The sequence below is a fragment of the Nicotiana tabacum genome, chromosome 18 (assembly GCF_000715075.1).
Source record: "Nicotiana tabacum cultivar K326 chromosome 18, ASM71507v2, whole genome shotgun sequence".
Classification (NCBI taxonomy): Eukaryota; Viridiplantae; Streptophyta; class Magnoliopsida; order Solanales; family Solanaceae; genus Nicotiana; species Nicotiana tabacum.
The window spans coordinates 139,815,973-139,829,752 of NC_134097.1; the positions used below are offsets into that span (position 1 = coordinate 139,815,973).

Here is a 13,780-nt window from a genome sequence, read left to right on the forward strand (position 1 = left end):
TGACTTGGTTGATATCGAGTTGAGAGTTGTAGTGTAGGACGACCCGCCTCACTCCATACTTGAGTTCCAACCTTAATTTTTCAATCACGACCTTATACTTGGTCTCATTGTTAGTCATGTTCGGGCATCTTATGGACAGACAAATTAATTCGCCTATCGGGACCTCGAGTACGAGTCCCAGTCTGGACCCTGATGCATTAGGGGTGACATCGGTGTACAAAATCCATAGATCCTGTATTTGAGGGGAGGTGTGGGCGGTTTCTCTTTCAACTCCGGGCATTATTTTTACGCTGAAGTCGGCAAGCACTTGCGACTTTATCGCCATTCGTAGATGATATGTGATATCATGTTTGCTTAATTCTATGCCCCATTTGGCCAATCTTCCCGATAGCTCGAGCTTATGCAGAATACTTTTCAAGGGAAAAGTCATGACTACCGAGATAGGATGGCACTGGAAGTAGGGTCTAAGCTTTCGTGAAGCTACGACCAAGGCCAGGGCTAATTTTTCGAGGTGGGGTTACCTCTTCTCGATGTCGACTAAGGTTTTGCTAATGTAATAGATGGGAGATTGTGTACCTTTATTTTCTCGGACCAAGAGTGCACTCACTACCACTTCTGATATAGGTAGGTAGACAAGGAAGCATTCTCCGCGCTCTGCTTTGGAAAGCAGTGGCGGTGATGATAGGTAAGCTTTTAACTCCTTCAGGGCATTGATGCACTCGGAGGTCCATTGCAGGCCATTGTCTTTCTCGAGTATGCCAAAAAACTTGTGGCATCTATCAGATGATTGCTAGATGAATCTCGACAGGGCGGCTATACGACCGGTCAGTCTCTTAACCTATTTTTGTTGGTTAAGTTCTCCGGTATCCCCTCTATAGTTTTGATTTGGTTGGGGTTGACCTTGATGCCTCGTTGTCATACTAGGAAGCCTAAGAATTTCCCTTATGTCACACTGAATACGCACTTTTTAGGATTCAGTTTCATTCCGTATCGCCTGAGTATATCGAAGGCTTCTTTCAGGTAGTCGATGTGATCCTCTTTCCTTTTGGACTTGACCAACATATCGTCTATGTAGACCTCCATGGTTTTGCCGAATTGGTCTTTGAACATTCTCGTCACCAACCTTTGATATATCGCCCCCGCATTTTTCAGTCCGAAAGACATCACCCTATAGCAATACGTTCCTTGGTGGGTGATGAAGGTGGTCTTCTCCTGGTCTTCCTCCTCCATGAGGATCTAGTTATAGCCCGAGTATGTATCAAGCTCAACAGGTCATGCCCGACTATTACGTCAATGAGCTGGTCGATATAGGGTAGTGGGACTGAGTCTTTCGGGCATGCTTTGTTCAAATATGTGAAGTCTTTGCATATACGCCGTTTTCCGTTCTTCTTTTCACCATGACCATGTTGGTGACCCATCGGGGGTATTTTTATTCCCTTATGAAGCTGTTTTCCAGTAGTTTTTGAACCTCCTCGCGGACTACATCATTTATTGCAGAATTGAACTTCCGCCTAACTTGCCTTATCGGGGGGGGGGGGGGACGTTATTAGTTAAGAAATGATGGAATTTACCTGGTTCCTGAAGCTTGTGGCTGATATAGGCTTTCTTGTTGTGATCATTATTATCAAGTTGGACGGGGTCGAGGTCTTCCACGGTTGATCCCGTGGCCTCTATTATTTTAGGGTCTTTGATGACGTCCTCGATTTCATCATCGCTCGACCTTGACCTTGTTAATTGCTATGCCTCTTTGGATTTGCCCTTCATTTGTTGGGTGTATGTACAATCTTGAGTGATACAATAGCATTCCCGGGAAATACATTGTTCTCCTCGGATGCTGAACACTCCCCATGGGGTGGGAAATTTGATAACTTGGTACAAGCTAGAGGGGATGACCTTCATGGCATGTATCCAAGGTCGACCTATTATGGTGTTATACGTCATGTCCTGATCCATGATGTGGAATGTGGTTTCCAAGTGACGCCGCCCGCCAGGACGGAGAGTGTGATTTCTCTAGATGTTCGTTCAACTACATTGTTAAAATCGGTTAGTGTGATGCAGCATGGCACTATCTTATCCTCCAGTTTTATCTATGCAAGTACTCGAGGGTGGATAATGCACACTCCGCTGCCATCATCCACCATAATACATCTCACATCTGTATCTAATATGCGTAAAGTGCTAACAAGAGCAACATAGTGAGGGAAAACCAAACCGTGGGATCTAACTATCGAAGATGGTACTTTCTTCGAGTTTGTCGTATAGTACATGAGTCATTGACCGTTTGAGTTTATGGGTTGTGGTGAATTTTACGCTGTTGATCGATACGTCATCGCCCCCTCCGATGATCATTTGAATGGTTCGAGTTTGAGATGGTAGTTTTGGTAGGCTCTGGTGTTGTTCACGTCCTCGAGCAAAGTTGTCCCTTTCTCGGTCACTCAATAGCTCTTTGAAGTGCCCTTGGTGGAGCATGTTCACGACCTCTTGTCTTAGAGCGATGCAGTCCTCGATTTTATGACCTCGCTCCTGGTGAAATTCGCAGAGGGCATTTGACTTCCTGGTGCTTGGGTCAGACCTCATTTTTTATGGCCAATTCACTTTTGGGCCAAGCTTCTCTAACACGTAGACTATTTCTGAAGGTGAAATATAAAATTTGTGAGCAGATAGTAAAGGGGGCATGCCTATCTTGCTCCGGTGAATCCCTGTCCTTGGCCTAGATGGACCTCCTTCATGATGGGAGGGGGGCATGATGGTTCCCCTAATATATGGTTGATGCCTTTCTAAGTTGGGTTGTGGAGCTGCTAGATCTCTTCTGTCATCGTTTCTTCGGTCTTTCCTGGACTCGTCCTGTACCGAGGTTAACCGTTAGGTCAGCCCATTCAAGTCGCCTTCGTCAACACGGGCTTCAGCACAATAGGCATTGTGTATTTCATCCCAAGTGGTTGGGGGATATTTTATAAGCCGACTCAGCAACTTTCTGGTTGCCCTCGAGCCATTTCTGTTCAACCCGTTTTGGAAAGCTACTACATCTATGCCTTCTAATACATTCGGCAATGTCATCCTTACTTAGTTGAACCGAGCGAGAAAGTACCTTAGTCCCTCTCCAGATGCCTGTTTGATAGTGAATATGTCATTCACTCTTGCTTTCGCCTTTTTTGCTTTGGTGTGGGCCGTTACGAACTTGCCGGCCCTTTCTTCGAATGTTTTAATGGAGCGCGCGGGCAGCTGTGAATACCAAGTTAATGCGCCTCCAACGAGGGTTTTGCCAAACTTTTTCAGTAGGATGGAGGATACTTGTTCTTTGGCGAGATCGTTGCCCTTTACTGTGGTGACGTAGTGAGTCACATGATCTTCTGGGTCGGTCGTACTGTCATATATTTTTAGGTAGGGTGGCATTTTGAAGGTTTTGGGTATGCATGCGGTGCAACTTCATTGTTGTATGGTTGTTCTACGAACCGACCATCATCTCTTTTTGGTAAGAGTTTTAGGGCACCTGGTATTTTGTCTAACCTTTATTAATTCTCTTTCATTTGGTTTCGAAGCATCTTGTTTTCGTTTTCCATTTCTTCCATCTTCCTCAGAATGGCCGTAAAGGGTATCGTCACCTGCACTATTAACATTGTGAGTGATACCTGTTATTGAAGAGAGAGGATCATACAACTCGGCCATTATTGGTGCAACGCTGGTCCTCGCATTTTCTTTGATTGCTTTTTGGGAGGGATCGTCGAGGATGCTAGTCAACGTGTTTGTTAGCCAAGCCTCAAGTAGTTTCTTTACTGCCGTCGGTGCCTCTTCTGTTGTGGATGTGAAAGCCCCTTCACCACGGGACGCTGTGATGCTACCATGAATGAGGGGTGAGCCACTTGCTGGGAGATGCATTTGGCGTTACATCTTCACCCTCCGTTTCCAAATTTTCATTGATGGTGTTTAAGAGGTTGGCAGTAAGGTCGGCCACTGCCTTTATCCTCTCTTCTCCATTTTCTGCCATGTTAGATCAGTGTGTACAAGAGAGTAGAGGATTTTGCATTTTTTTTTGCTAGTTATAGATCTAGAAGAAATTAAAATTTTAACTAGGAAATCCCTACAGACGGCGCCAAATTGTTTGACCAAAAATGTAGATATTTGATTAAATTAATTAAATGTATGTAATGGGGGAGGTTAAACTTAGTTAATAATAATAACTTCTAATCTATAACCGATTAATGAGAATAACGTAGTGCGATACTAATAACAGATCAAACACAAGGAGCAAACTAACTTACTTGTCACCAAACAATTTAATAGGAGACAAGGTAAGTATGTTTTGCGTTAGAATTTTTGGCAATTCTTCATGACTAGTAAATGATTTGTTCAAAAGTTATGACACAATTTTACGCTAAAGTTCTGACGATCTAGTAAAACTAGTGTAAGCAAGATAGGTTTGGCCTTCCATTAGAACTTCTGGATATTCACCGGGGCTTGCGGCCGAATTTTAACTTGCAAGTTCCAAGCCTGACTCCTAAGTTATTTTTGCAAAACTAATTTAAATTTAAACAATACAAACAAATAGCCTACTGTGTAAATCACCGAAAAATCGAAGGCTCCTGCCTCTGCTTTTTCTTATATACGAGTCGTTATAAACTCCTAGTGGTTCGCTGGACTTTGTGACAAGCTCACCCATTGTAAGTGCTTAATGGCCGAGTTTTTGTTTGGCTAATATTGTCCCTTATCTTTGAGAGTAAGTCTATTTTGGTATCTCAAATATAATCCTAAATATATTTAGTTCCTTAAGTATGCTAAACTGGAACACCTTTAGTTTCACTGACAGAATATGTCCAAGATCAATTACGGGGTTGGTTTCGGCACTCACCGTCTTTTTAATTTACTTATCGAAAATATTTTATAAACCAACACCTACTAATAGTACAGAGCTGATAAATTTAAGATTTTAACATTGAAACTTATACTTTTAAAAATTTCGGTTGATTTTTCCAAAAAGAAAAGTTAAAATTTGAAAAAAATAGAGCTGCCAAAATCACTTATAGGCATATTATTGAAGCAAACGAATAACCAGATTGTATTATCACTTTTAGCCCGCGTCAAAAACTATTTACATCTGGTAGCCAAAAAAGTATATAAAATTTGTATAAATATCATTTTATACAAATTTTCGGCTATTATTTTTACAGCGGCTATACAGTATCATTTTCTCATTGAAAACTGATACAAAAGACATTATCTAAAAATGAGGAATTAAAGTGATAATTTGCGTTATCCAATAAAAGGAGCGGAAACGTTTTGCTTTAGAGCAGAAGATTTGCTTCATGAATCAGAGTTGGTTAACACCATTAGTTTTTGAACACATTCCGCCAGTAAGACCAAATATGCTCTACTTTAACATACTTAAGAGACTAAATATGCTCAAGGTAATATTTTGAGGATCAAAATAGACCTATTCTTTATAAGGGACAATATTGGTCAAAAAAAACTCCTTAATGGCCCATCTCAGCCCAAAATAAATCCTTCCCCCCCCTCCCCCTCGCCCGGTCAATTACATTGTCCCGCTCAATGCTAACCAATTTGAGTCTTTCCCACCCTAATTTCAAACCCGAAAAACAAAACAAAAAACAAATAATGTATGGCACGCTGGCAATCCGCGTCACTCTTTCTGTACTGCATCGAGACCGTCAAAATCGTATAATCGGACGGCAATAATCACTTCTTTTACAACCACGCGGATCGAAGCCACCCCATCACAAATAATAACTAGCTATAAATAAACCCAATTTGCCCAAACTTTTCATCGTCCTCATCATTATCTCTCTCACTATCTTTCAGATTCAGAAACTTTCAATTTCAGGTTCACCTCTACATAATTTAATTACGCATTTCAGTTTATAATTTGACATTTTTATATTTTTAATGTTTTTATCAGTTAATGCCTGAAACTTGTCTCTGTTTTCAGCATCTTTACAAACGCAGGGTTTTATTTTCTGTTGTTTAACTTTTTTGCTATACATACATTCCGAAAATTTGTTATGGATTACATTTATATGGTCGATTTAGTTGCTAAATTGTTTATGTTTGCTGTTTTGAATCAGAGAAACTAAAGGTTGATTGAAAATGTCGGGACGTGGAAAGGGAGGAAAAGGATTAGGAAAGGGAGGAGCAAAACGACATCGTGAAGTCCTCCGTGATAACATCCAAGGTATCACAAAGCCAGCAATTAGGCGTTTGGCTCGTAGAGGAGGAGTGAAGCGTATCAGTGGTCTCATCTATGAGGAGACACGTGGCGTGCTCAAGATCTTTTTGGAGAACGTCATTCGTGATGCTGTTACTTACACTGAGCACGCAAGGAGAAAGACCGTGACTGCTATGGATGTCGTGTATGCTCTTAAGAGACAGGGAAGAACTTTGTATGGATTTGGAGGTTAATTGGAAGCTTTGGTTTTTGACTTTTGTTTTGTCTGCAAAAGTCTTGCTGTCAAGAAAAGAACTAGAATGATTACTATATGGTATATGGTGTTTGTTTTGCTTTTGATTAGGGGTCTGTTTTGGTGTAATTAGTATGGTTACCTACTGGTGATAGGGTTCTTTTGCACTAGTATTGCTCGCCTTTGTAAGCTGAATTTGGTAGATGCTTGTTTCAGTACTTCTGAAATTTGCTCTATTTCAATGAATATGATTGACTGGTTCAGGTTCACCATCTGTCTCACTACAGTTTTGTGTTTGTTATAGTTTGACTGCCCAATTGTTCTTATGGATAAACAGTAATGGTGACTTTTTGATTGCATTAATTTCCAAACTGGATTGCTAGTTTGCTTAGGAAAAGAGGCAGTAGGGTTGTGCATTTCTGTATTTCAGAACAGCTGACTTAGATTTTTGTGTTAATTTTCTTACCTGGACGTCTATAGAATCTGAATTGCAGAAGCAAGACAGTGTTAACTGCTACATTCTTCTGTCACAGAAAACTATCAATTGCCAGCTGGTTGCATTAGAATTCATATCTTCTCTATAATATTGTTGAAAACTAGCTCTATTTCCAGTGCATTGCCAGCCATTCTTGTTTTATTATTTGCATCTTCTGTATTGTTTTGACTTTTTAGTAAAACGTAAGGTGTTCTGAGCCTGCGTAAATCATTAGAAATTCATGAAAATCCAAATAAAGAAAAATGTGTAGGATTACTGAAATATAGAACCCGAGTTACATTGTGAATTGCAAATTCTCTTGTAAGCTATGTCCACTCGAGGAGGTGATTCAACTACAGAGCAAGTGAGATGCACATGTATAGCCTGTTTGGCCAAGCTGCAAAAATCAGCTTATTTTGAGAAGTGCTTTTCTCAAAAGTATTTTTGGTGTGAATCAGTTCGTGTTTGACTAATTAGTTTGAAAAACACTTCTGAGCAGCAATTAATGTTTGGCCAAGCTTTAAAAAACTGTTTCTAAATGTATTTTTTTCAAAAAAGTGCTTTTGGAGAGAAACTATTTTTTTCTGCTTCTGCTTCTCAAAAACACTTTTTTTCTTCCAAAAGCTTGGCCAAACACCTCAATTTTTGGCCAAGTACTTTTGGCAAAAAAAAAAAAGCGCCTTTGGCAAAAAAGAAGGTTGGCCAAACACGGTAATAGTACTAAACTCATTGTGACCACTAGTCCAGATATTATTTGAAAATTCTACCATTATATGGAAATAAATAGGTAACAAGCTTCAGCTTAATTATTGGTATAGAAGATTACCATTACTGCAAGTTAATATTTGTATCGAAGGTATGAATAAGTTTTCTTCATACCACGTTTCCAGCTTAGCTCAAAAGGAGTAGTTCTGATGTAAGTTTCACATTCATATTTTCCATAAGAGGGCACTACAGTCAAATGAATATTGCATCATTACCTAAAAGTATATAAATGAATGCTCATTCTAGGGCTGATTACTCTGGCCTAAAGATCTCAGTTAAATTCCCTCCAAAGTGTGGTTTTGTGTTCAATTGTATGTTGACAATATTTCTGCTGGTACATTGGAGGGGTGTTAATTTTTGTTTTGACTAGTGGTATGAACATATTTAGGGGTTGTTTGGTATGAGGTATAAGAAAGTACAAGGGTGGTATAAAAATTTAATACCAACTTAATATTTTGTTGCAAACCAGGTATAAGTTATCTTGGTGTTAATTTTAACACTGAGATAACTTATACCTTATAGAAGGTGGGGTAATTAGCACCGGTATAACTTATACCTTCTTCTTAGAAATTATGCAATTGTCTTTATTAATACAACATACCAAATAATGAATAAATAACAATCACAACCTAACTTATCTCAATATAACTTATATCGGTACAAATCTTATTCCAACCAAACGACCCATTACAATATTATACAATAACTGCAAATCTAGGAGCCGTTTGTTTATTAAAATTTTTGAGAAAGTGGTTTTAACTTATTTTAAAGTAAATAATGGTTATCTCACAAAATTGCAATACTTTTCAAGTGAAATGTCTGTCCAAACACAAATTAATTTTTTAGTACCTCTTTTGCAACTTAACTTCAAAAACTACTTTCTTATAAATCTCGCATATTGTATGTCCATTGGTAAATGTTTTGGGGTATTATTACTTTTAGCCCGCACCATAAACTATTTACATTTGGTAATCAAAAAAATATTTAAAATTTATATACTCTTTGTATATAATATACATAATGTATATATATGCAAAAAAATATATTATGTATTTTTTTACTATTATTTTGAGAGCAACTATACAATGTTATTTTCGCAAATGTTATAGAACATAAATTTGGGATTACAATTTAGGGCTATACCTGAGAAGACTAAACCAGAATGGTAGGGCCAAACCATAACCCAGTTGCTTCTGGCCCATTTTCAAGTATTCATCTATGGCGGTAATCGCCAATCAGTCCCGCCCCTATTTCTAGTTTCCCCCACCCTATAATAGGAGAAAAACATTCAAATTTTGGATCCTCAATTCAAACAAACACAGAGTGCCAGGTCATCAATCCTCGTCACTTTAATCACATTTCATCTCAACCGTCAAACATCCTCATCCACGGCAAATATTAATCCACGTGACAACGACATAGATCGAAGCTCTCACCAGCGTCACCCTCTTTATATATCCCAGCAATATAGCCGCTTTCTCCATTATCATCTCTATCTTCATTATTCAAGCTCCTAAGCTTCCAATTGTTATTAGGTTTACCATTCTATCCTTCTCTCTCTCACTCTACTCATTTGTTCACATTAGTTTTTTAATTTTGAGATGGATTTTATATTTTATTTTAAGAAATTTAGCTACTGTGTGTTGATTTTTGATAAATGAAATGATTTTTGCAGAGAATTGAAAGTTGATTGAAGATGTCAGGACGTGGAAAGGGAGGAAAGGGATTAGGAAAGGGAGGGGCAAAACGACACCGTAAAGTCCTCCGTGATAACATCCAAGGTATCACAAAGCCAGCAATCAGGCGTTTGGCACGTAGAGGAGGAGTGAAGCGTATCAGTGGGTTGATCTACGAGGAGACACGTGGCGTGCTGAAGATCTTTCTGGAAAATGTGATTCGTGATGCTGTAACTTACACTGAGCACGCTAGGAGGAAGACGGTTACTGCTATGGATGTTGTGTACGCGCTCAAGAGGCAAGGCCGTACTCTCTATGGTTTTGGTGGTTAGAATATTGGAATTAATTAATGTTGGTTTTACGTTTAATGTAATTATGTTCTTATAAGAGTAGTTTTTGCAAGAATGGTGTTGCTTAAATTAATGAAATTGCACTACTTTTTTCTTACTGTTGATTTGTCAACTTGACCAATTCTATCCCTTATGATGGTGCTAACAAGTGTGTAATGGGTAAAATTTATAAAATAGTTAGTTTTAGGATAGAGTTTTGAATTTTGTATTCGCTTTTGCTTACAATCACGTATATTCAAAGAGGTGCATAACTTTAGATTTATATGACCATTACAATATTGCATACGAAATGCCAACAAAGATTAAAGCATTAATGGGGTATGGCCAGTAACGCTTGTGATTGCTTCTCATATTTGAAACCATTTGACTTAGAATCATCAGCACTCCACACAAATATTCCAGCTAATTCTCCTTTACTTTTCAGCTTACTACACGCTGTGAAAAATCCATTATCTGGAGATAATCCCCCACTCCCATCAGTGCTGAAACTAGCCAACATCTTTCCCCCTTCATAATTGGATCTTTGTGTAGCAAAATAGTTCATGAATTGAGACACAGTAGTTCCCTCATCATACGCGTAAAATTGGAAATTAACATAGTCTATAATGTGACCGTAGCTTTTCCATAGCGCCTGATAATGACTTTGAACTTCATCATCATCAAATGGAGCTATTGAGGCAAAGGAAATGACTCCATTATTCTTGAGTGTTGTAATAAGTCTGCCTATGCACTCTGTAAATGTATCAGGATCAGCTTGAAAATGTTCATAGTCGATATCTATCCCATCCAAATTGTATTGCTTAATTATATCACTAAGAGAAGAGACTGCATTTGAAACCCAAGAATCAACAGAAGAAGGGTTGAAATAGGCGCTACTTCCTCCAACACTGTCTCCTCCTAAACTCAATGCTACTTTAACATTCGAGTGTTGGGTTTTGATGGATGAAACAGAAGAAGGGGTAAGATTATCTGTGTCCCAAAAAATGTTGAATTGACCATTGGTGGGAGATGCAGAAGGAGTGTAGTCAATGGCAAAGGAGAGAATGAAGTGAAAGTCGACGTTAGTGAATGGGGACATCAGTAAACTTGACATTCTTGAACTCTGCTCCAATGTATTCCCTGAATATGTTGGAATTTCCAGGTGTTGCATGAATTGGTGAGAGAAAAAGTACTAAGGCTTGAAAAGCACAAATTGAAATTAAAATTTTGGAGAACTCCATGAAGTTGAGATTTGTTAATTAGAACTTAGTGTGCTAGAATGGTATGCAGTTTAAATATAGGTTCATTAATAGATGGATGTTAAAGCATCAGTCACAAGGGAAAGTTAAAAATTGTTACCTTTAGTTTGCCGTTTCAGCTAGTTGTTGAATCGGTAAAAAGTTACATTATCTTTCTTTTTTTAATTAGCAGAAGTGGAACACTGATTTGGATCTGCAGCTTGACTCCAAAAATTATTACATTCTTTGGACATGTATGCCAAAATTCTAGTCCTTCTATGCCAAATTTAAACTGTGTACAGAAACGGATAACCTGGTCCTTAATTGTAGTCACCAATCAATAGGAGAACGTCTATATGGATCTCATACCATGTCATTAGATGGCTTATTATATTTCACATTCATTTGTTATAAAGGAGTTGGACTAGAAATTAGCCAAAGGAAGTGCATGGAAATGAAAAATTTAACGTGATGGGATATTTAACATGAACAACTATGCAATAACAATGACAACAACATCAACCAAGTGGAATCCAACAAGTGAGGTCTGAGGAGGGTAATGTGTACACAGATCTTACCCCTACCAGGGAAGGTAAAGAGGTAGTTTCCGAAAGACCCTCGTTTCGAGAGGAATGAACAACTATGCAATGTGATTTATAATATTAATGGTCTTGTTAGAAGAAGAAAAATCTTTGACGAGAGTAATTAAGATAAAAGGACAAATATTAAGATGAACTCGGTACCTCAAAGCTCCACTGGCACCTGGGGCCGAAGAAAGAATATTACTCGAATGTCTGTGAAGATCCCACTAGAGCACCTTTTACTTCTAGTAGGCCATGAATTAGATCAAAATCATTCTCAACGAGTCCATAAGAATTTGATTTTATTTTTTTCATTGGATCCGAATAAAGACCAAAGATCTTGGGCGACCTATCCAGCAGTCAGCAGAGCAACTCAAACTATAAAGAAGTATGTTAATCTCTTCATGCTCGTTCCGAGCTCGAAGCACCATTTGTACAAATAAGAATTCCGAGGTCATTCTCCAACAGAACACCATAAAACATTCCGACTTATACAAATTTCAATAGACTGATCGATACTAAGAACAATAATAAAGTTCAAATGCAGTACTACATGTTATGTGCAGCTAACTATATATGTGTATGCAAACCTGTCAAGTAGTAAACTTTGGAATAGGAATGATGAATGAGGCCGGTGGAATCATCGAGTCATGACTACTAATACGTGGCTCGTTGAAAGAAATAAGGGTGCGGACGCTGCCATCTTGAAGGTCAATTATGTTCAGATCATTACAAGAACTTAATGAATAGTATCCACTCTCAATATAGTATATGGAATTTGATTTACATCCCAAAAGGTTGGAAGCCAAAACAGACATGGAACCACACTCACACAAGAACAAGGTTTCGTCTCCCAAATTGTCCACATGATCTACAAACATTGGGCTTGTGACCAACTTAGAAATCTTAACACTTAATGGCTCACGACATATTTCAACCCTTAGCAGCTCATCAGTTGTGGTCTTTACATTACTAGAAATTCGGAAAAAAGCGACAACAAAAAGCGACCAAAGTTGATCGCTTACAAGTTACAAAACGACCAAAAAGCGTCCAAACTAACTTGGTCGCTATTTTGCTGGTCCTACCTTAGAGACCAAAGTTGGTCGCTAATTTAGCGACCAACTTTGGTCTCTAAGGTAAAAGGACCAAATATTCCGGGTAAACAATATACCGACCAACTTTGGGCGCTTTAATATTTTAATAATATAAATTTAGCAACCAAAGTTGGTCTCTATATTTAAATTACGTTTATTTATTTATTATTATTCAAAATATAGCGACCAACTTTGGTCTGTAAATCAAATGTTATATTTTAAAATCTGAAAAATAGCGACCAAAGTTGGTTGTTTTTTTTTAAACATAAACGACCAAAATTGGTCCCTAATTTCTAGAATTTTTTTTAATAGAATAGCGACCAAAGTTGGTCGCTTTTTAGGAAATATGGGTTAATTAGCGACCAATCTTGGTCGCTATTGCCCAGAAAATATTTTTTTAAAATAGAAAAGCGACCAAATAATTTTGGCAGAAACTGCTTGTTTTGGTAGCTACACCACCTACTAGCATACCAAATTCCCTAAATAACAATATAATTCAATTCATAAACTACAATTTCAATACCAAAATCTCCACAACAATCCAACACCACCACCACCACCACCACCACCACCACCACAACAACAACACAACAACAACAACACAATTCAAAAAACACATTAAAACCAATAAATTAAAGTTCAATAGAACTAACAAATTAAACTAAGTTAACGCTTATTACACCTAGTTCAAAATCGGTTCTATTTGTCTAGTTCAAAGTATATAAAAGTCAAGGAGTGTTTTGTACAACATCATTATCATCACCGTCTGGTGAACTTTCATCAACAAGACGTTATGCAGAAGGGTCTACTTGTCGAGGACGGGAATAACGATCACGGGGAGGACGAGAGGAACGAGCACGGGGAGGACGGAAGGAACGCTCACGTTCAAGTCGAGTCTCTGGCGATGACTCACGAGACCGGGGAATCGGAAAAGCTCCAGAAGCTAGGAGAGATTTGAGCTGCTCTTGCATGCCCTGGTACTGAGCTTGCATGCCAATGTACTGAGCATCTCTAAGCTTTTCTCTTTCCTTGGCCGCTTCTAGCTCGGATGTGAGCTTTGTCACAGTCTCCCACATAGCGGAGAGGATCTCCCCATCAAGTTGATCGCCTTGCGAGGAAGTTCCTATTCCTTGCATTCCACACTTATAGCGATGGAATTTCTTAGTAGGAAGCCCGTATACCTTCCCCCATTTTGGACCGCCAGCAGCCTCC

General features: G+C 38.6%; 1 protein-coding gene, 1 long non-coding RNA gene and 1 pseudogene across 2 annotated transcripts; 2 read left to right on the plus strand and 1 right to left on the minus strand.

Annotated features, from left to right (window-relative positions):
• The first annotated feature begins 5,712 nt into the window (after positions 1 to 5,712).
• Positions 5,713 to 6,431, plus strand: LOC107773508 (histone H4). Its single transcript, XM_016592917.2, has 2 exons — positions 5,713 to 5,836; positions 6,078 to 6,431. The coding sequence occupies exon 2, from the start codon at positions 6,100 to 6,102 to the stop codon at positions 6,409 to 6,411; it is 312 nt and encodes a 103-aa protein (XP_016448403.2). The 5' UTR covers positions 5,713 to 5,836; positions 6,078 to 6,099; the 3' UTR covers positions 6,412 to 6,431.
• Positions 6,432 to 8,892: 2,461 nt separating this feature from the next.
• On the plus strand, positions 8,893 to 9,773 carry LOC142172987 (uncharacterized). Its single transcript, XR_012702336.1, has 2 exons — positions 8,893 to 9,185; positions 9,326 to 9,773. It is a non-coding gene; the product is annotated as an uncharacterized LOC142172987 (long non-coding RNA).
• Positions 9,774 to 9,899: 126 nt separating this feature from the next.
• LOC142172986 (chitinase 2-like) lies at positions 9,900 to 10,907 on the minus strand (annotated as a pseudogene).
• Positions 10,908 to 13,780: the final 2,873 nt, after the last annotated feature.

What these genes read in the sequence shown, in the direction of transcription:
- LOC107773508 (XM_016592917.2), top strand. Translation starts at nt 6,100, where the DNA reads ATGTCGGGACGTGGAAAGGGAGGAAAAGGATTAGGAAAGGGAGGAGCA.